Source organism: Rhodamnia argentea, chromosome 1 (assembly GCF_020921035.1).
Source record: "Rhodamnia argentea isolate NSW1041297 chromosome 1, ASM2092103v1, whole genome shotgun sequence".
Lineage (NCBI taxonomy): Eukaryota > Viridiplantae > Streptophyta > Magnoliopsida > Myrtales > Myrtaceae > Rhodamnia > Rhodamnia argentea.
In genome coordinates this window covers 2,997,563-3,019,452 of record NC_063150.1, presented here as the reverse complement: position 1 = coordinate 3,019,452, position 21,890 = coordinate 2,997,563, and the positions used below count along the sequence as shown (strand labels likewise).

Below are 21,890 nucleotides of genomic sequence, written 5' to 3'. Positions count from 1 at the left end.
CATTCGCATTCATAAGAATCTCATGATCGAGTGACATTTACATCGAAATCAAACTTGATATGCTCAACGAAATAGAATTTTGGACTCCCGTAAAGCATTTGTAATGCATAGCAAAAATCACTTGCAGTTCAATAGATAACTAAAGTTACTTCTGTACTTATCCGAAAAAAAAAAAAGGAACACAAAATGACTTCAATTTAGAATTCTTACCGTTGTCCCTCGATATCGAAAAGAATGACGTTGTCATTTTGCAGCGGCTGCATCTTCAACTTTTCTTGGCTGCGAATAGAACAGCAGAACAACTTAGTTCATCCAAGAAATTTAGCTGAAACAGGTACCCCAAACCCTAAACACGAGGCACTCTCATTCTATTCTATGAAGGGTCTTATAGAGAGTAGATCATTTATTGCACACATGATGTTTCGAGTTGAGGGGAATGAAGCCTGGTCCGAGATCGTTCCGCTGTGTCACTCCCCCCCGAAAGCTCGAGCGGTCTCGAACCAGACAGCATCCCCCTCAACTAAGAGAGAGAGAGAGAGAGAGAGAGAGAGAGAGAGAGAGAGATATGATGGAGGAAGTTCAGAGTTCTTTCATGGGCCCTTATATACGTGAGGAGGATGAGACTTTCTGTTGTGGGTCAAGAAGATCACATGTAGACAACAACATGCTTTTCTTTCTTCAATCTGCTTTAACATGCTTTTTTGAACAGAGGTGTATCGAAGTAAATCACATATTCAACCCATCCGTTGATCGCTTCATCTACAATTCACTAAAATTTCCAACTAGGTATACACGAGGCATGTTCTTGAATGAGGAACTTTGAAAAGTTTCTGTTTTCAGTGCAGCAAAAACTTGACCAAAGTTGACCTGAAGTCTGCTAATTTCTGTGTAGTATGCTCTCCAAAAACAGGCAATTTACAGAGATATAGAGCATCTTTTTTCTTTAGACAACCGGAGATCCAGAAAGAATCAATGGATATTCAGATGTTTGAAGATCTACAATTAATATTATTAAAGTGCGACTTCCTTAGGTAAGATAAAATTGAATAAATCGATACGCTTGTCTCTATTGAACCCTTGTGCTCATGATACAATTGACATGAACAATTGTAAATCGTGGAGTAGGAAATAGAAGCAAATGCTCATCAAGAATTAGTCGTACATGGCATATCAACTACACATAGACATAAAATACTGGGTCAGGACATAGTTACAGTGCAAAAGCTAATGGCCAATTTCAGTGAAAGTCTCTCCTTTTGCCCACCCACCTAGGGCCAAAAACAGTGGCAAGTCTTAAGAGATGCCAAAACCTATCCATCAATGAGGAGAAATTCCCAAAATTGATTTGACTCCAAGCTTAAATGGAAAGCCTTTTGGCTGGTTGGCCCCACCAAAGAAATCAAAAAGGAGTAAGTGGGCACAGAGTAGTTCAAAAAGCAGGGGAAAATAAAGGAAGCACATTGATAAGTGACGCCTCTGAGTCACTTGGATCACCGGATGTTTCGGTTGTAGTTTCTAGTGCTGCGAAAGTCCATCCACTATGATAAACCCTCACAATGATAAGACACTTTCATTGTTCCATGTGACTTCGTTCATCAACATGGGGCGTGTCAGTTGGCGAAAGAATTTGTTCATGTGGTCTAAATATCAAGATGACAGTCACAACTACCATCGTGATCCAAAATCATCACTTATGCCTCTCAGTGTTCATCTAGAGAGGGGGAAAAAAAAAGACATTTTGATCATGAACCCATCTCGCCAGTGGGGCACATATGTTTGAGAGCAACGTAGATGAAGCAATGGGGAAGGAAAAAATCTACAAATGTTAAATCTTCCCTCTTTTTCACCTACAAAATAGTCAATTTCCACTCAAATTTTCATCAACCTCATTTTCCTCTGTTTTGCAAACGTAGCACGGGAGTTATTGTTTGGCCTCTATGGTAGAACTAGGGCGGTGGTTTATCCTATGGCTGAATGTCGGAGGTTCGAGTCCTCTTATCTCCAACTCGCAAACTTAGCCGATACAAAACTATATGGTAGCACCCTGGTCTTCCGATTCGGTAGTTCAATCTACGTTTATCATCCATGGATGTTGATAAGATCCCTTCATTTAGCAGCATCTTATGATGACATAGCCTTAAAGTGAAGGGGCTAAGTCATATTGGTTTTAAACTGCTGGAGTTTGGAGCTTAGATTGGGGAGTTGTTAATTTCACTTGTAGGAGAAAAAATACAGATGCTTGTTGTAATTCACATGCTTAGAGTGGTATTCCTCGAGTTGTTATCGGAATACAAATAGGCGCATGGCCGATCAAGGAGAAGGACTGGAGTAGTGATTTGAACTCACGCTTCGTATGTAAAAAGGCGGCGGCATGTTTACCTCTCGAGCTAACCTTTGGTTTAGAGTTCACATCCAAGTTGTTCCTAGATAAGTTCAAATCATGATTCATTTCGGTATCAATCCTTGATCTGGGTAGATTAGTAAGTGTGTTCTTCATATGCAATTATGCTACTGATAATTCTGCCGCAGAGAGGCTTACGAATCTAAAAACCCGCTGGTACCATTTCAAAAGAAAAACTCGAAATAACAGCAGCACAAAAATGACATAAGAGCAGAAAAGGAAGCAATAACAAAGTATTATTTCAATGCTTATGATGAAATTTAAAGCTCAAAGCATTGAAAAAAGGTAAAGCATTGTGAATTTTCACAAGCAAAGTGTCTTCAAAAGGTCATTTTCCTCCTGTTTAGCGAGACAAAGCTTGCGAAAATAAGGCCCTTTACGCAGCAGGGGCTTCTTTTTATCTTTTTGCTTTAATACCTTTTCATCATGGCGAAAACAAGTATAATGAGCAAGAATTTTTGTCATCACAAAGCACTTGTTGACGCCGGCCTTTCGCAACTTTACATGCACAGTAAGTCATGATATCCCACATTGTGAATCTGAGACAGTTGCTTCACTGAAACAAAAAGAAAATACTTGCACTTGTTTATAGCTTCATGCCTTCATACAGTACAACCAGTAAGTCTGTATTCAGCAAAAAATACTTGCAATAGCTTATAGCTAATTCATATGTGCATGCGCAAGGATTGTCTCTTTTGCCCCATTTGCCGACATGTATTCAGGACACAGTCGGAGATCAAAGTCATCAAAGATGATTGGGTAAAATTCAAAGCAAGAATACAGGAGGGGAAGAAAGAACCCATATTATTTGGATGACAATAGAAGAAAATATGATCATGGAAAGTCATGAAATCTTTTATATGTACGACCATATAACTTACAGGAAATTTACACTTCATTAACTTACACAAACATCTGCAACATGTATTGGAGAATCGAACTCGATAAAATGGTTTCTTTCGAGAATTTTGTTCTCCCGGCCTCTCTCTTGAAGTTCCACCTCACTCTTTAGATTGATCTCCAGTCCCAAGTCCATTCGTCCGCGGGGAAGTGGACTTTTCTCTTACCATAACTTGTGTGAGATCATCCTCTGAGTTGTGAAAACTATCAAGAGTGACACTGGAAGTGTTGCCTAGTTCGGAATGGCTCAAGCTTCGACGATTTCCCTGAAGAGAACTTGTTTTCACCAGATCTCTTCGAGTAGAACTATATGAATTTCCATGACTATTCCTTCGACCCAGTTTTGGTGATTTTGCACGGGTTGGTGGCACCTGCCATCCAGAAATAAGTTTTTAAAGTGATCCAGGAAGATCACAGAATAAATTGACACTTAATGCTCTCGGACTCAATGTACCTTCTTGAGTTCGACTTTTGGAGGAGGCCCCTCGTGGTAGAACCTCGGCATTGGGGTCGCCTTGAACATCATACTCTTTCTCAGTTGCTTAATAGCTGCTTCACTCTCTTCCTGGTGTTTTGACATGTGAAGGTACTATAATGAAGAGGAACAACAGAATCGCCAAACCAAGATTGATGAGGAATTAAACTTAATAATGTACCATACCTTGGTCCTTGCCTTGGACTGGGTTTTCTCTGCCTCAATTGCTTGGTGTTTCTCTTCCAACTTGGAGTAAAACTGAGAAAATGAAATAACATAGAGCTCTTTATTGTAGCTTTTTCAGCTTACGGACATCATTAATGCACACATCTAGGTCAGAAGAAGATATTATTACCTCTCTCCTTTTTTCTGCACGTTCAGTGCATCTTAACAGGGGAGCTGATGCCATGGTCATTTGGGACTTGACATGAGCCAATCCAGAAGTGCTAAATTGGGTTAACGAGAAATTCCAAATTTCAAATGAAAAAAGAAATGACGATCTTGAAAACATAAAAATGCATTAAAAATAAAAGCTTAACAACTAATGCTGTATGTACAAGAGGATACACAGAAGCAATGGAACACGAATCTTCCTCATCGGGATTTTTCTTATTATCTGGTTGCAGGGGCTTCCTCGATAATGAAGGTGGTGTCTGTAGCCATCGTGACAATTTTACCAATGTCGAGAAAACAAAGTCAAAGTCTAAGTACATCAAGTTCATTTATAGCTCCCAAGTAAGCAATGTTTAATACGAACAAAAAAGAAAAGACAGAAAAGAAAGGACATTTACACAATCGATCTTTTTGTCCCTAGTTAAACCAGTATGCTGAAGAACGGAACTTAGCTTAAGCAAAAGCACTTACCTGATTACATTTCGTGTCATTATCTGGTGCTTTCACTGAGTTCCCATTTATGTACTTAACAGCAGCTTTCGGCCCATCTGATTCAGCCCCACTCTGGCGAATGCCATTAGCACGCTTTTCAGTTGCCAAGGAAAATGGTTGTGGGACAGTACACTGCGTTCGATTGCATTTCGTCCCGTGCTTTGCCGGCACTGATGACTTGCCGTTGTCCTTTTTCCTCTGAGCTTCCGATTTGGCCTTCTCATCATGCAAGCCAGTCCCACGGTGTTTTGTCACCATAGTCTTGCCATCCTCATGTTTTTCTTCAAGGCCAAGTTCAGATGATGACATGGAGTCTTCAGCAGTGCATTCCTTGACCTCATATTCTTTCATCTCCATTGTTTCCTCATTTTGATGGATCGAGTCATTTGAACCTACAGCAACATGATCTGGCTCTTTAACTGTGCATGTATCAATTACTTCGGTTCTCATCGCTCTGCATATCAGAGAACACAACGCGGTACTTTAGTTCCACAAATTGGGCAAGCATAAGGTACCCAATTATGAGGCCTGAACCCCCGTGAAATTTTGTCTTTCCTTCTCTGAATTCTAGTTGCTACCTTAAGACAATAACTCCCAAATCAGATGGCTAGAGATTAGGCTGAAAGCTGCTGAGATGTTACTTCTCAACTAACAGATAACTCTAAAATTATAATCTCATTCTGGAGTGTTGTTCCTCTGAGCAGATGATACAATGAAAGAAGCAATTTTTGCAGGATGGTTTGTCATGAAAGGAACAATTAAATGGTCTCAAGCATAAGAAAGCATGTTTCACACAATCATGTGAAAAGGACTGATCTTCAGAATTACTAAATGGCTTTTTCATCTTGGGTAAGAGAAGGGATCAGTTTTATTAAGCATGCATACTGAAATATCAAGAAAACACATTATCAGAAGTTTTTTTTGAAGATAAATCAAGATGATAAATTCTTTTTTCCCCTTAATTAATCAGGGTGATACTTAAGGCAGTCGTAAATTATGCACAGGCATGAATCAAGGAATCCACGTGGTGAGGAATGAGATCAGTTCAATTAGGAAAATCTGAGAGAGAGTAGGGAAGAGTGAAGCACAGGAAGCAATTTCTGCTACCAACATCAAGATTGATAGCTTTCAAGAGTACTGAATCACATCAAGAGTAAAGACATAATCTCATAATCAAGCCTACCATTTAAGAGTTATCACAAGAATCAAAAGTTCATCATAAGGCTCTAAACTTGTCCAACAGGTAACTAAATGACATATTCACGAAAAGAGAAGAAGACAAGCATATAATAATCCTTCTTATCTTTTCCACATGCCTCATGAATGAATCGACATTGCTTCTCAATATCATAGACCCACACAAGTAAAGGAGTAGGCTCCAATAAGAGAGGCTAAAGAGAATCTACCAGCAAGGCACACTTAATTGAGGCGCATTTCACCTTTCCGAATTTTGCCGAAATCTACCCAAATCATCCTACATTTCATCGGCTTATGTATTCCACATTCCTCATGAATGAATCGACATTGCTTCTTAATATCACAGACCCATACAAGTAAAAGGGTAGGCTCTAATAGGAGAGGCTAAAGAGAATCTACCAGCAAGGCACACTTAATTGAGGCCCATTTCATCCTTACGAGTCTCGTCGAAATCTACCCAAATCATCCTGCATTCCATCAGCTCATCAACATAGACGTCTCACATTTCGACAGCAACCAAGACCATCTAAACTTGATCTGATGATCCAGCAACAGGAACACGGAAAACCAAATCCAATGCCATAAACACAAGAAAACATGGAAGCAAAACAAAGAAGAGACAAAAAGAAAAACCCAATCCACATCAAGCAAAGAACAATGAATATCAATTCGGGAACGGGCGAGAAAAGATTCACGCAGATCAAACCGGACAAATGGGACAAGAGTTCAAATCACATTACGCTGCGCATCAGACGAAAAACCAGATCACGAAACGCAAGTACGAGGAGAACCCAGAGAAAGATGCGAATCGACTCACATTCCTTGAGCTCAATCTATCAGAAAAATGGGAGCTTTGGTCCTCCGGGTGGCCCTCTAGCTTGGCTCTGTGTTGGCCCGTGCTTGCGTTCTTCTGTTGGTGTGCTGTGTTTCGGTTACTCTTTGCCTTTCTTTTTTTTTTTTTTTTCTTTTCTACGTGAAGTGGCCAGTTGGCAATTTCACGGCTTTTGGTTGGAGCTTAACGGCGTTAGCAAACTCTCCAAATCAGTCCCGTTATCTGTTTCTGGATAATGCCGTTTTTATTTCCTTTTTTTTTGGCAATGAGTAATTTTTATTTCCAAATCAGTCCAACTTTTCTTTTCTAATTTTGTTCTGGGTACTTAAGGAAATTCAGTTTTAGGTCCTAGTTTTTCATTTTTTTTTTTGGATTTTGGTCATGGGTGGCCTTGGGATGCTTTTAAAATTTGAGTCGCCTGTCCTAAAAATGTGATGAAATAAAGAGTGAGGACCAAAGTTTGGATAAAATAAAAGTTAAGATGTATAATCTTGATTCTATACTCAACTACTGTATTATAAAATAGGTCAAGCTTTCAACTTTCAGAGAGAGAGAGAGAGAGAGTGCGCAACGCCAATGCTATTTTGTAAAATCAATGATCACAATCGATGTAACTCTCGTAAACGACGTAATTAAAGTGCAATGACAAATTATATGGAATAATACTATTTATTAATGGGTCCTTATTATGTTAAGCGAGTTATCATGCGCATCATGGTCCCTTGATTTTTACTTTGTCCGATATTATTGGCAATTGAGCCAGTTAATTCACGACAGTTTCATTGTCAATCTAATCCAAGTGGAGTGGATAACAACCTTGAAATGGATGAAACGGCGTTTATTAGTTGCTTCCACGAAGTGGGGTCATGGACTTTCATGGGAAACATTCATATCTTAACCAAAAAGGGATTAAAAGAGAGGAGGTTTCATCGAATTATTGCAAGAGGACCCATCTTTGATTATTCCTTCTAACCCCTTTTGATAAAGCCATAACACCTATCTAGATATTTAATTAAGCCCCAATTTCTTTACACCTAATTGACGATTTGATTTGAATTTTTTTTTTATTATTATTTTGAGCTTCCGAATGCCAAATCTGCCAAGCAGCTTTCTCTACAGTTGAGTTGTTTCTCCTCCTCCATTACTTCTGCGTAACTATACATTAAATTGGATAATGATTTTATTTGGTTAAGCTTTCCCAATGGAGTTTGAGGCATTTGGTTCAGCATTTTACCAAATACTAGCCTTGGCAAAGCTGAAAACCCAATGCAAGTCCCCGCTTGCTTTGGCTTTCAGAATTTGGCGAAATGTCATTTCTAGGGTTAAATGATTTTTTTTTCTTTCAAAACTAACCTCAATAATTTTTTTTCATTTTCTAGTATTGCCCTTGTTGTTATTGTTCATCTTATTTGCGCAAGAGCGGCTGACGAGACCAGATCTGCCGGCGTGGGGTTGAGGAGGTCATGCGACCTAGGCAACGATTGTCCGGGGTGTTGCACCACCCTAGGTGATCGTCATCTAGGTCTCGCAACCCCTCATGGAGGTCGGGCTATCCAAGCGAGGGCCGTCTATGGTCACAACCTAGACTGCCCTCTTTGAGGGCCGCCCGAGGTCGCACGACCTTAGCGACGACCGTCGGCGCATTTGGCTCACCGATAGCCCGAGCCCTTCTCTGGCTCGATGAAGGTGTTTGAATTTTTCTAGTGCAGCCAAAGCCCTTTGCAAGAAGAAGTTTGCCAAACACTATTTAACTCAAAATTACTTTACAAAGGAGTTTTGACTTAACACAATTTGCACTTTTCCAAAGGGCTTTAGGCTTTCGGCCTTTGTATTTTCTCAAAGGCTATTTCTTAAGCCAAACCAAAATGGGTATTAAGTAGTCGATGTGATGCCTATGTGGCGTTAATAGGATGGTTTTTTACTACAAAATGGAAAAAACAAAAAAGTTGCAAGTCATGGAATTATTATATTTTGTACAAAAAATTTGATTCACATGTTTCATGCAGCCCAAGAAAATGAGAAGCAATTAGATACTGTCCAGAATAGGACACCACTTCAACCACTTTGAGTGTCGTGACTTCTAAAAGAACGTTTACTTGAGTGTTATAACTTCCATCCGATTACTTGAGTGTCACCCAGGAGCCCAAATTCCCACATGACATAGTAGTTGTAGTAAATATTTTTAAAAAGTAATTGAAGTTAGAGCGATCCATTAAAAAGTTACATGGCACTCAAATGATTTGAAAAAAAAAAAAAAATGTTCCGACACTTAAGTGGCGCCGGACGAAAGTTAGCATTTGTGACGTCATTTTTCCCGATTTTGTCCTACTATTTACCTACATGGATTTGAACCCGCCGTAGTAATCTTAGGCGCAACTGCACCATATGAGCTTTACCCTAGAGGGTAAAGCGTCTCTACTTCCACGAGAATATACGCAGAAACCCAAATCCTAATACATTCTCTCTTTCTCTCTAACTCTAAGCGCCAGCATGCGCAGGCACGACCCCTCCTGAGTTGACCTCGGCTCAAGGGTCGGGACCTCCATGCATGGTGGCCAGGTCATCCAAAATGGATTGTGCCGTGGTTGCGCAACCTTAAAATAGCGTAGTGAGTTCGAAAGCCGTCAATCATTTGCGGTAAGAACGGAAAATATCGTGCTAGCGACCGGGTGGGGTTGTCTTCACCATTAAGGGCGTGTAATTGTATTATATCGGTGGATGAGCTAAGCATGCAGGTAACCAAGAGAACAGAAAGAACACTAGCGAGAGGATCTAAACACAAAATGAAAAGGAAAGGGAGAGGATATCCGCAAGAATAACACCGTATCCAGAGAGTATTTTGCATATCATTTTCACTGAAAAAATTACCAAAAAATCCTAAACCTATTATATTGGTACCAATTCTGTCCTAAATCTTTCAATTGGGTCAATTTTGTTTTAAATCTTTTTGTATTTGTACCAATTTATTCCATCAGCAAATTTTGGCCGAAAAATCGCTGACGTGGATGACGGCCGTGTTACATGGCATGACCAGCGCTAAAGTAATTTTTTTTAAATAATTGTTTGAATTTTTTTTTCTTTTTTTCCCTTTTTTCTTTCCCTTTTTCTTTATCGGACATCGGCTATAGGCCATGGTTGGTGAGGGCTGCCTCTCCGGGCGTTGGTGAGCGCCGACAAGGCCCACCGACCCTTGCGTAGGCTAGGGCGGGCTCGTTAGATCTCCAAGAGAGGCCTCATCTGTGCCTTGGTGTGGCTGACCCTTGTCCGAGCGAGACTAGTCATCACCGGCCGATCATTGTCAAAAGCAAAAGGAAAGGAAAAAAATTTCAAAAAAATTATTTAAAAATCACACAAAAAAAAAATATCCACGTCAACATCGATTGTGCCACGTAGGATAGTTGGCTTTCGCGTAAGCGAGTTCCGAACTAAAGTGGCTGGATGGACTGATTTGATACCAATTTAAAAATGTTTAGGACTTAATTGGTCCAATTGAAATGTTTAGGACTAAATTGATATTGATGTAATAGGTTTAGAATTTTTTGGTACTTTTTCCCATTTTCACTTCATAAGATCATTCGGTACAATGCAAAAATTTCATTACATGACAGTTACTAAAGATGAATTGCAATTGTAAAGTAAACTCGATGGGGGCAATCACGTAAGCTCACAATTTACAATCAAGTTTAAGAATATCCGCATCGGCGATACTTTGTACATATCTAGCTTCCTTTCTTGTTTGCTTTGTAATTTTACTTCATCACTTTTTCCGTCTCACGTTGGATCACCTTGTCGTCTGATGAGCCCGGTCGGCCCCAGCTCCAACATTTCTTAGAGTTGGCATCGAAATTCTCGTTCTTGTTGAAGATTGCAAAAGTCATAAATGGACCCAATCGGTGCACTGAGCTGCTGTATCCAACACCCTAAAGATGAATTGCAATTGTAAAGTAAATCGATGGGGGCAAACACGTAAACTCACAATTTACAATCAAGTTTAGGAATATGCTCACCCGGGATACTTTGTACATATCTAACTTCCTTTCTCGCTTGCTTTGTAATTTTTCTTCATCATTTTTTCCGTCTCACGTTGGATCACCTTGTCGTCTGATGAGCCCGGTCGGGCCCAGCTCCAACATTTCTTAGGGTTGGCATCAAAATTCTCGTTCTTGTTGAGGATTCCAAATGTCATAAATGGACCCAATCGTTGTACCGAGCTACTGTATCCAACGCCCGGTCCTTGCACAATTCACATCATCAGAGTGCGATAGCTAGGAGAACATGTACTTCTGCACGTCCCAAAGCAAATTGGAAAGAGGTTTGGCGGATGGATGCGAAGGTAAAGTGCATGATGTGATCTCCACTTTTACTCTTTGGGTACTCGGTTAGTCGGTTTCTTTCTGAGGATGATACTTATTGTCTTCTGCTAGAATTCATTCGGAGACCACCAACATTCCAATTCCTGTTCTGTTATCACGTGTGGATCTATTTTTTTTTTTTTTTCTTCATTGAAACGGGATTGTGGATGCTCTTGGAGATGGACACAATTTCCCTTAAGTAGCTAAATACACATATTTCCAACTTCCAATTGAGTATGTTCTAGTTGAGACATGCCGGGTGTTATATGGGGCTTCCGGCAACCGGTTCTCCACGCCCATGTCCTTGGTTATTCAAGAAGAAAAATTTAATCCTTCTGTTGGTATACATATCTCAGACTTTTTTGAAAAGATGCAATTTGTTTATCTTGCCCTCCCTGATCTAAATTCTTAAGTCCCTCATTATACACATACTTCATGAAAAAGCCACATAAAAAATGGTCATTGGAATAAGTCTTGGTATGTAAACTGTATGAGGGAAACTATTAATGGATGTTTTAATTCGAGCTATAAACTCATTTTTCCATCGACAGTTTGCCACATCACTTAGCTAAGTGAAATCCAAGGCTCCGAGCATAAATCACCCAACCTTAGCAGATGAGCAAGTTTTCTATTTTTCTTCTGGTCTTCTTTTCCTTTCTTTGCCTTCTACTTTACCTTGTGAGATGGAGCAGGTAAGAGCAAATGGCCAGAGCTGGTGGGAGTCAAAGGACATGTTGCGGCAGCGACGGTGGAGGCGGAGAATCATAATGTGAAGGCTATGATTGCTACGGAAGGAGATGCTATCTTCCTTGATTATGTGTGCACAAGGGTTTGGATCTGGGTTGACAGAGCTGGATATGTCTTTCGAGTTCCTACTATTGGTTAGGGCCTGCAAAGGAGGCATTGCTATCCATATCAACCTCGGCGTTTGTTGTATCACATTTCCCTTAAAATAAGATTGTAACTACTTGAATAATCAGAGAAGGAAAATGGAGATATTCTAATCTTTGATTATAGCACTAACGTCAATGAATTCTCTCCCTCCCTCCCTCCCCCTCTCTCTCTCTCTCTCTCTCTCTCTCTCTCTCATGTGTAATTTTGATTTGTAAAGATCGGGGATGATCCTAGGTTTTAATCAAGGTAAAATAGGAACAGTTTTCCCTAGTTTCGGAATTTGTTGGTAAATTTCAAATACCTATTGTCAAAAAAGTATCTGTAACTTTATTATCAGGTAACCGGATAGCAAATTACCAATATTATCATGAATTTAAAGACATCTGAAACTTACAAAAGATTTAGTAAGTTTCCAACTACTCTGAAATTTTATAAGTATAGTAAATAAATTATCAATACTATCTAGTTACCAATACTCTGATAAATTAGTAACTTACCAACTGCTTTGAAATTTTACAAGTCTGGTTGGTAAAGTACCAACCTTAGATGCTCTATGAGGAATTTATCCCCATCCCAAATAAATTAGTGAATTATCAACTCTTTTTCTTGAGATTTTACAAGTTTGCTTAGTGGAATATCTACTTTACATACCAATATTCCATTAGTAAACTCCAAATTTTATAACGAATTTATTACTATTTTAACAAATTAGCAAATTACCAACTTTTTTCGCAATTTACAAGTATAGCACTACAATAAGTTTACCAACATGACGATAAAGTAATAAGGTAGCAATTTCTTTCAAATTTTATCGATGAGCTTTAGTAATTTACCATCCTTAATTTACAAATGGTATGTAGGAATCATTATATTATATTAAATAAAATTATATTTACATATAAAGGGCAATGAAATATAAAGATAACATAGCAAAATTTCCATAAAAATATGTCATTTGAAATGATGGCGATATTGAAAAAATTCTTTTTTCATACCAAACGGAAGAAAATATTTTCATATTCATTTTCAGGCTATAGCCAAATACCGAAAAATATCGTCATTTTCTTCGAAACTTTTTGGAAAATATTTTCCAGAAATATCTCATTTTTCGAGAATCAAATGGAGCCTTAACTACTACGTTTTGGAAAATAGTTATATAGACTTGGTTTATATAAACGAACACCATCACAGCCATTGAATAATTTTATATAATAACTTCTCCTATGTTTCCTAGTCTTCACTTTGTGAGCCGAGTTCATTCTTCTTCTTTTTTTCCTCTCCTTTTTGTCCTTTGCTTTCCGGGAAATTGTAATAAGCGATCTTATGTCAGGCATATTGGTAACTGGAGTCTCTTTTGGAAGATAGATCTCATTGGAATCAAAAGAGAGGGAGGCATTCTTCTCCGTCAAAAACCGACTCGTTAAAAGCCCGCGATGCGCACGGCATATTAAATCTGATTTTCTTTGAAAAGGAATGGAATCCACTGACGATACATCATTATATCGACGACAAACGTTACAACGTTTTTTCAATTTATGTTCAATAATTTTCAAACATCCAGATGAAGAGCCAATAACTTATCCATATTATTCAAACTATAATAATAATTAAAAAAAAACTGCATTCAAAGTTTTATAAAGCTTTAGTCGATGGTGTGAGATTTTGTGGGACCACTACCAACTGTTCTAAAAGTTTAATCTGTTACATGAATGTGTCATTTAATTTTTAATTACTTTAACACTCTCTCTCACGCTTAATCTGGTATTTTTACCTAGTACTAAGCATGATATCATAGCCTACCATTGGTGCCCAATGCGGTTATCGAGCGGGCTCAAAGGTAGACTTCATGGTTATGAAGTTGGGTTTTGATGGAGATTTAACTTGAGATAAGTTGATGTGGAATGATACTTGAATTAATGGGGAGCGGACCTAACACCGAGCTCATATGTGAAGGGGAGATTGTTAGGATACACGTGTGAGTGAGTTATGTTAAAGAAGTCTCACATCGGAGAATCGATGTGTGAATGAGTTGTGTTACGTAAATCCCACATCAGAGAATCGAAGTGGTGTAGATCAGTTAATATATTCATGTTGGTCCATAATTTATTAACTTAAGCTTTTGGATTGGACTTTCTAACAGATGGACACATTAGTCACGTGATTCTTTCGGAAGTTTTTGAAAAGCTTGATTACAAAAGCTCTAGAGTTAACGATTAAGGAGTCAATTTATTTTGATCTCTAAACTAGACATTTTTATTGGGGGTATTAGTCTCTTTTATTAAAAGGGTGTGTCTCAAGCCGACTAAGATGTGGGTTTAGACCCTCCCTGACAACAACTATGATAACAACAGCAATAGGTATGGGGATTTGGTCTTGGCCATGAGCGAATATGTTATAAGCTCTGGCAATGTTTCTCGTTCTAGGTTCGTCATGCTTAGACTCATTGGGACCGATGGAGAATTTTCAAGCCTTGGCCGTCAAGCTCCACCTAGTCCAAAGTTAAAGCCACCCTTTTTCACAGTCTTAGGGTGAGTTTGTTTGAGTGAAAGTGGTTTTTGGGTATTAATTTTTCTGACTTTCACCTGTTTGATTTGTCATAAAATGACATAATCAACGGAAAACACTTTCCCGTTAACAGAAAATTCATGCATATAATTAGGAAAGTAAATTTCTCAATCTAAAGAGGTAAAAAAAAAATTCTGAAATTGAGGCTCTAGAACTTTTTAATTTTTTATATTCTATTTTTTTATTTTATTTTGTATTTTTTGTATTTTCTTTCTTTTTCTGTTTTCTTCTCCATCCGCCGGTAGACGGGCCTCGTGGTGGAGGAAGAAGTTAAAAAAAGAAAAAGAAAAAAAGGGAAAAAGAAAAAAAAAGAAAAAAAATTACAAATTCTATTTTTTCCTTGATATAAAGCAATAGGATTGAAATCGTTTTCCATATGAGATTCAAATACCAGAAAATATTTCGGTCACATATCACCAAATAAATGAAAAATAACCATTTTTCTTTAAAATGATTTCCTGAAAAGTATTTTCTTTTAACATGAAAATTTCCCCCAAACAGAGGCACCCTTAGATGTTCTTCTTAGGTGGCTGGAAGAGTTCAAGCTATGTTTGCTACTTTCCTTGCACTATGCATGTGGGCCTAAGGATGTTCATAGCTGAAACTACAAGAGAATCACGCCTGCAATGGACCTGCCTATCTTCGATTTTCTTGTTGTTGATGGTGCATGGTAGCTATGGTTCTATCCGGATATTTCGTAATGGTATGATCCTTATGATAATGCCCAGATGGAAGAGATCTGTATTATCTGGTGCCGGCCTTTATATCAAGAGAGAGAGTCATTGAATGGTAAATCCATATTCGAAGGCATGCAAATCGATAGATAAATTTACTTACTAAAAATTGTGAAAAGCAAAGAATGTTCTTTCATTAATCAATGAAGTACAAACTACTTTCCTTTATCACTGTAACAATGACGTTAATGTTATCTCCTGCTAACTTCATTGGGACCAATGTTATGGACTTAAAAGAAAGCGATTTGGCAACTTGAAAGAATTTATTAAACATCTCTAGCTGAATCACCAGCTGAGCAAGAACGTTGTTCTCGGCGACTCTTCAGCAATCTCGAAAGAAACCCAGTTCTTATCCGATGGTGACTTGGCACTCTTAAGCTCTAGATTAGTACATTGGCAAAAAACATATTAGATTCCTATTTAGAATCGATCATAATGTACTTGACCTTTGTGCACCCGAGGCCCCGTTTGGTTCGGCATTTGGCTAAAGGACTTTGAAAAAATGCAAATACCTTTGGGCTAAAGGACTTTTTCAAAATGCAAGTAGTATTTCGTAAAGTGTATTTTAAAAACACATTTGGAAAACAACTTTGACGTAAATGTTGTTTGATGAAAAATGAACTTTGTAAAATGTTTTTTCTCTTTGAAAAAAAAGGCGGCGGTAGCCGGCGACCAGCAAGCGACGGCGGCCGGCGATGGTGGCGGCCGGCGGCCAATGGGCGGCGGCGGCAAGTGGAGGTGACAAAATTAAAATAATAAAAAATTTAGTTGCATTTCGCAAAAGTCTTTTAGCCCAAAGTACCTCTAGAGGTACTTTGGGCTAAAGGACTTTCGAAAGCATTTGAGATGCAATTGCATCTCCCCAAAGTGAGCCAAAAAATGAACCAAACAACATTTGTATTTGGTCAAGGGACTTTGAAGTCCCAATGCTCATTTGGAATGCTGAACCAAACAGGGCCTGAATCTGTTGTACGGTGGATTTAGTTTTGGTGTTTATTGACTCGGCTAACTAGATGCCGAGTAACATTAGTTGTCTCTGAATCGGTCAGGTCTCAAGTCCATATTCCATGGTACTTTCCTAGGTGTTTGTTCAATCACTCTGCAAGCACAAGCACCTGTATGAAGTCGTTGCGAGTGGTCACTCGGTTCAAAGATTCATAAACGAACCAAGGACGTGGATGATCAGATCGGTGGCTAGTCGTGTGTATAGAACAAAAGTATATCAACTTTATTTTTCACATCAGAACCAATTGTCATGCAAGTACAAGAAAGATCTATGTTAAAATTCCTTCATCATGGTAATGGAATCACTTGATTTACTTTTCGAAGACTTTTGGTTCATCATCCTTTCGAAATTTTCCGACTCCCCGCATTTATTAAAACGAGATCAGCGCCGGCCGACGGGTAAGGAGTGATACGGTTCGGAATTAAATGATGCTAGAAGTGGATGTTGGTTTACATGGAGATCAGCCGCCATTGTTAGGAGCAAGATTTTCTAGGCATGTCCACTTTGGTCCACCTAATTCTTCCAAACCTGCTAATCTAGATTAATACATATGCCCATAGGTTCATGTATATGTATATATGGGGGTACACAAAACCCTAAGTACTAGGAATCTTGGAGAACTTCCCCTTCGTATCAGAAGAATTCTTTCAAGAATGGAGCATCCCTCAGGCCCTCTCAATCTTTGTCATGTCCACACAAAATCAGTCATCATCAACCGCGCGCACATGCTCATTCATGCCGCAGCTCTGTCCGCTCTTCTCTACTATAGAGCTTCATTCTTGTTCCGGGAACATGATTCAAGAAATAAAGCCACAACTTTAGCATGGCGCATCATTTCCGTCGCCGAGCTCATACTATCCTTCCTGTGGCTGCTCGACCAGGCCTACCGGTGGCGGCCCGTCTCGCGGACCGCCTTCCCCGAGCGACTGCCGGAGGACGAGAAGCTCCCGGCCATCGACGTGTTCGTGTGCACGGCAGACCCGGATAAGGAGCCGACCGTGGATGTGATGAACACGGTGGTGTCGGCGATGGCGCTCGACTATCCACCGGAGAAGCTCCACGTGTATCTCTCGGACGATGCCGGCTCGCCGTTGACGTTGCATGGGATGAGGGAGGCCTACGATTTCGCGAGATGGTGGTTGCCCTTTTGCAAGAGGTATGGAATAAAGACGAGGTGTCCGAAGGCATATTTTAGGGAAGAAGAGGATGATGAGGGGATTGGTATGAGCTATGGGAGTGAGTTTGGCTCGGAGAAGCAGAAAGTCAAGGTACGCCCTCCCTTAGGGCGTTCTTATATCCATATGCCGGGCAAATTACCAAAAAAATCTTAAACTTATTATATTTATACTAATTTAGTCTAGAAATTTTTTAATTTGGTTAATTTAGTATTAAAATATTCAATTGTGTCAATTGACTTCTAAATCTTTTGATATTTTGCCAATTTAATTTTAAACATTTTGATGATTTGTCAATTTAGTCATTCGGGCTATTATTGGGCGGAGATAGCTAATGTGGCGGTCTAGTCGGCGCCGATCGTTCTAGGTGACACAACCGACGCTAACGTGGATGAGTTTTGTAAATTTTTTGCTTTCTTTTTTTTTCTCTTTACTTTCTCTTTTATATTTACTCCTTATTTGCCTCCACCGGTCGGTCGCGAGGGTTGTGACAATCATCTTTAAAAATCGCTTTCGTATCCACGACCCCTATACTTCAAGTCGTTTTACGAATTTCCATGTTGCACATTGTACAGTGTTATACTAGTTAACGCCGAAAAGAAGAAAAGGCAGGGCTGTGTTAAAAAATTGGACCATTTTTGACGGTTTAGAGCTAATTTAGAAAACATTTTCAAGTTTTTTTTTTTTTTGTCCCTGAACTTTGATTTTTATGGGGTTTTGATCGTTGACCACATTTGCATCAATTGGAATCGTAATCACTTGCTTGTCAATAAGTTGAATGGTAAAGTGATTACATAACCAATGTCAATTAATTCAATAAAAATCCCTTAAAACATCAATTGAATTTGATTAATCATGACCCAAACTTAATGTATGAGGGGTCATTGATTGGACTATCACAAAGCTAGGCATAAAACGGAGCAAATTTCTCACTTTAAAATTTTAAAAACCAAATTTAAGACAAGGTGAACAAGAAAATTTTAACATAGATTCTCTCCTTAAAATTATCTTAGTTAATTATCTTCATGTTATGTGACTTGCTTGGTTAATCTAGCTGTTTTTCTCTTTTAGGAGAAGTATGAATTGTTCGAGGAACGGGTAATTGAGTATCAAAAGAGGCACCGCAGTGACTCGAGCCACAGTGGCCGAGACCACCCGTCTACCATCGAGGTAATACTAAATTTAAAGTTGGAATTTGCCATTTCTAAGGCTTTAACTCGATTTAACAAATTTTAATTCAATGAGCTGAGAATAGGCCTTAGCAAGAATTCTTTTTAGGACATGCCTCATGTGTATCACACAAGTCAAGGTAATGGGACAGGTTGTCCGAGGAAATCTCACTGATGAAGTTGTGCAAGCAGACCAAGTGCCCATGCCTCAGCTTGTGTATGTCTCAAGAGAAAAGAGACCTTCCCATCACCATCACTTCAAAGCTGGAGCTCTCAACGTTCTTGTACGCCATTCCAAATTTCACATTCAAAACCAAGTTCTTCTTCCATGTCCATTCGATAATAATTCACCGTTGCTCATCCCGTGCAGCTTCGGGTATCGGGAGTAATAAGCAACTCGCCGTACATTCTAGTGTTGGATTGCGACATGCACTGCAACGACCCATCTTCGGCTCGACAGGCGATGTGTTTCCATTTGGATCCGAGATTATCTCCGTCGCTAACGTTGGTTCAATTTCCTCAAAGATTTCGGGGTATCAGTGAGAACGACATCTACGACAGCAAGCACAGATGGGCATATTGGGTACGCGAAAAGAATTATAAGGAGTTTTTTTTATTGTGCACTAGAGTGCAAATTTTCTTTCGTTATCTAATGATTTTGGCTCTGTTTCAGACATGTTGGCATGGAATGGATGGATTGAAGGGACCTGTTTTATCTGGGAGTTGCTTCTACATCAGGAGAAAGTCCTTGTATCGTAAATCCATACAAGAAGGAAAGTAGATTGATCCACAAAGACTTTTTTTTTTTTTCTTTTCAAGAATGTAAGTGCAGTAATGAACTGATTCGCACGTTGTCCTCTGAATCTAACAGGTTTCGGTCTCGAGGATTCAAAGAAAGTGTTTGGCCATTCGAATGAATTCATCAAATATCTTTGGCGAAACGGGAAGCCGAGTAAGAACTCCATCGCTGGCGACTCTGCAGCGTTGTGGAAAGAAACCCAAGTTTTAGCTTCTTGTGGCTATGAAGATGACACAGAATGGGGTCAGCAGGCAAGTATAATTAAAAGAAATATTACGCTTAATCCTTGCCATTTGCTAAATGATTCTTCTTTTCTGCTTGTTATCTGACTTTTGGTTGCTATGATCTCAGGTGGGCTTCATGTACTATTCCGTGGCAGAAGACTACTTCACTGGTTTTACCTTGCACTGCAAAGGCTGGAGGTCTGTGTATTATAACCCGTCGAGGCCGCAGTTTCTAGGGACCGCAACGACGAACTTGAATGACCTGTTGATTCAAGGTACGAGATGGAGTTCCGGGTTGTCGCACGCTGGCGTCTCAAGGTTTTGTCCTCTTATCTATGGCACATGGAGGATGCCCATTCTTCAGAGCATGTGCTACGCTCAACTTGCACTTTGGCCCTTCTATTGCTTGCCAATTTGCTGCTTTGCTACTATTCCTCAGATCTGTCTAGTGAATGGCATCTCCATATACCCTGAGGTATATAAGTTTTGACTCCTAGCTCTAGAACTGTTGCATTCTCAATGCCTTCGTTATCTCTGGGAGAGTGAATCAATGATTTCTTCATGTTCAGGTTTCAAGTTCATATATGATGCTCTTTGCCTTCAACTTCCTATCATCGCTTTGTAAGCATCTCTACGAAGTCCTGGCAAGTGGCCATTCCGTCCAAACATTCTTGAACGAGCAACGAATGTGGATGATCAAGTCAACAACGTGTCATGTGTACGGAACCATGGACGGGATTATGACGCAAACCGGCATGAGAAGAGCGAGCTTCTTGCCTACCAACAAGGTCGACGATGACGAGCAAGCCAGGAGATACGAGATGGGGATATTCGATTTTCAAACGTCGGTAATGTTTCTGGCTCCGATGGTGACGCTAGTGATATTGAACACGGCTTCGTTCGTCGGAGGACTCGCTAGAGTTCTTATTTCGGGAGGCTGGGAAGAACTGTTCTTGCAGATTGTTCTGTCGCTTTTCGTCTTGGTGATGAGCTACCCTGTGATCGAAGGGATGGCATTGAGGACGGACAAAGGGCGCATTCCGCCATCGGTCACTATACAGTCAGCCATTCTTTCCTTGGCATTGTTGTTGCTGGGTTCAAGCTTTCTCATGTAATAATAATGGACATGGTTGTTGCTGGCTTCAAGCTTTCTCATGTAATAATAATGGACATTGCTGTTGTACTCTCTGCAGAACATATTTAGAAGTGATGCATTATTATCCTGGCCTACCAATTGTAGGTTTGAGATTAGAATTTAAAAAAAAAATGGAGATTAGAATCAAACCTCCCGGACTAAATGCGGATCGGGCCCCAGGCCCGAATTAACTCCGAAACACAAAGCCTGGTGGATCAATCGGGCTGGGATGGGATCCCCACATGGGCTTGATCTTCCTCAAGGAACTCCCATCGATCAACCAGGCAAGGGGTCATTTGGAGTTGGGTTTGACTTTTTTTTTCTGGTGGAAAAAATGTTTCTTTACTATGAGATTTCGTGACCCAATCCGCAGGTGCATTAGAAGCCCTAGGACAAAGGGCTAGACGGATTTTTGGATGGGCTGATTAGAGCTTCAGGCAATCCAAGATAAGTAGTCTATATTCCCAGTTGAACTGATTTGTCCTTCCTCTTATCAACACTTGCACTAGGATCAAGCCTATCGGACTCGACCGACGTCTATGTTAGCGATTTCTAGTTAAAATTAATCGAAATGACTTAATTGACATATTGTTAAAAGGTTTATGATCGAATTGGTTAAATTAAAAGGTTTAATATTGAATTGACACGAATGCAATAAGTTTTTTTTTTTTTTATAGTCCAGGATCCACTGGCCCCACCGAGCTTCGTCCGATGTCCGGCCCGAGGGCCACCAGTGACTATAGTCAATGCAATAAGTTTATGACTTCCTTTTTTTATATATAATTTTCCCCCATTGTTTGTGAAGGAAAAAATATTTGGCTTTGATTTGGGCACGAGTGAACTCATGTCACGTATTATTTACGCTTGACGAATCATGATTGATTTTTATGAATTGTCGATGCTATTATATACGTAAATAACATACAGGTAAGAGGCTCACGGACGAAGGTGGTCCTCCTAAACAAAAGAACATTTGACCGAGCTCCAGTCAAGACGTCAAGATCGTTCGCCCAACTGATCGATCACGAACAAATATTAAAAGTTTGAAAAGTCGAAGAGCAGCCGGTTTTGTCTGGAATCGTAAAGCAGCTGGCCCCCCGTTCCCGTGGGGAGCAAGATGTAGTGGTGCGCAAGGAAAATTACGTGC

General features: G+C 39.6%; 2 protein-coding genes across 3 annotated transcripts; one reads left to right on the top strand and one right to left on the bottom strand.

Moving 5' to 3' along the window:
• Positions 1-3,182: 3,182 nt before the first annotated feature.
• LOC115743400 (protein WVD2-like 3) lies at positions 3,183-6,822 on the bottom strand. Of its 2 annotated transcripts, none has more exons than XM_048285804.1 (7): positions 6,676-6,822; positions 4,641-5,115; positions 4,344-4,429; positions 4,132-4,222; positions 3,963-4,034; positions 3,756-3,866; positions 3,183-3,672 (listed from the first exon to the last, which is right to left on the bottom strand). In XM_048285804.1, exons 2-7 carry the CDS (start codon positions 5,109-5,111, stop codon positions 3,403-3,405), a joined length of 1,101 nt encoding a protein of 366 aa, XP_048141761.1. In that variant the 5' UTR covers positions 5,112-5,115; positions 6,676-6,822; the 3' UTR covers positions 3,183-3,402. The 2 variants fall into 2 exon arrangements, with proteins under 2 accessions (XP_048141761.1, XP_048141765.1); XM_048285808.1 differs by lacking the exon at positions 6,676-6,822 and adding an exon at positions 5,240-6,575.
• A 10,018-nt stretch (positions 6,823-16,840) lies between these two features.
• LOC115743317 (cellulose synthase A catalytic subunit 7 [UDP-forming]-like) lies at positions 16,841-20,833 on the top strand. Its single transcript, XM_048274977.1, has 8 exons — positions 16,841-17,509; positions 18,488-18,586; positions 18,738-18,869; positions 18,956-19,171; positions 19,265-19,356; positions 19,455-19,635; positions 19,736-20,083; positions 20,178-20,833. The coding sequence occupies exons 1-8, from the start codon at positions 16,895-16,897 to the stop codon at positions 20,721-20,723; spliced, it is 2,229 nt and encodes a 742-aa protein (XP_048130934.1). The 5' UTR covers positions 16,841-16,894; the 3' UTR covers positions 20,724-20,833.
• Positions 20,834-21,890: the final 1,057 nt, after the last annotated feature.

Bases quoted from the DNA above. Each gene is read 5' to 3' on its own strand.
- LOC115743317 (XM_048274977.1), top strand. From the start codon at position 16,895: ATGGAGCATCCCTCAGGCCCTCTCAATCTTTGTCATGTCCACACAAAA. The intron at 18,587-18,737 runs GTAATACTAAAT...GTAATGGGACAG, and splicing joins ACCACCCGTCTACCATCGAG to GTTGTCCGAGGAAATCTCAC. The intron at 19,357-19,454 runs AGGAAAGTAGAT...TCTGAATCTAAC, and splicing joins TATCGTAAATCCATACAAGA to AGGTTTCGGTCTCGAGGATT.
- LOC115743400 (XM_048285804.1), bottom strand. From the start codon at position 5,111: ATGAGAACCGAAGTAATTGATACATGCACAGTTAAAGAGCCAGATCAT. The intron at 4,035-4,131 runs GTAATAATATCT...TCATTTTCTCAG, and splicing joins GTGCAGAAAAAAGGAGAGAG to TTTTACTCCAAGTTGGAAGA. The intron at 3,867-3,962 runs GTATGGTACATT...TCAAAACACCAG, and splicing joins AGTCCAAGGCAAGGACCAAG to GAAGAGAGTGAAGCAGCTAT.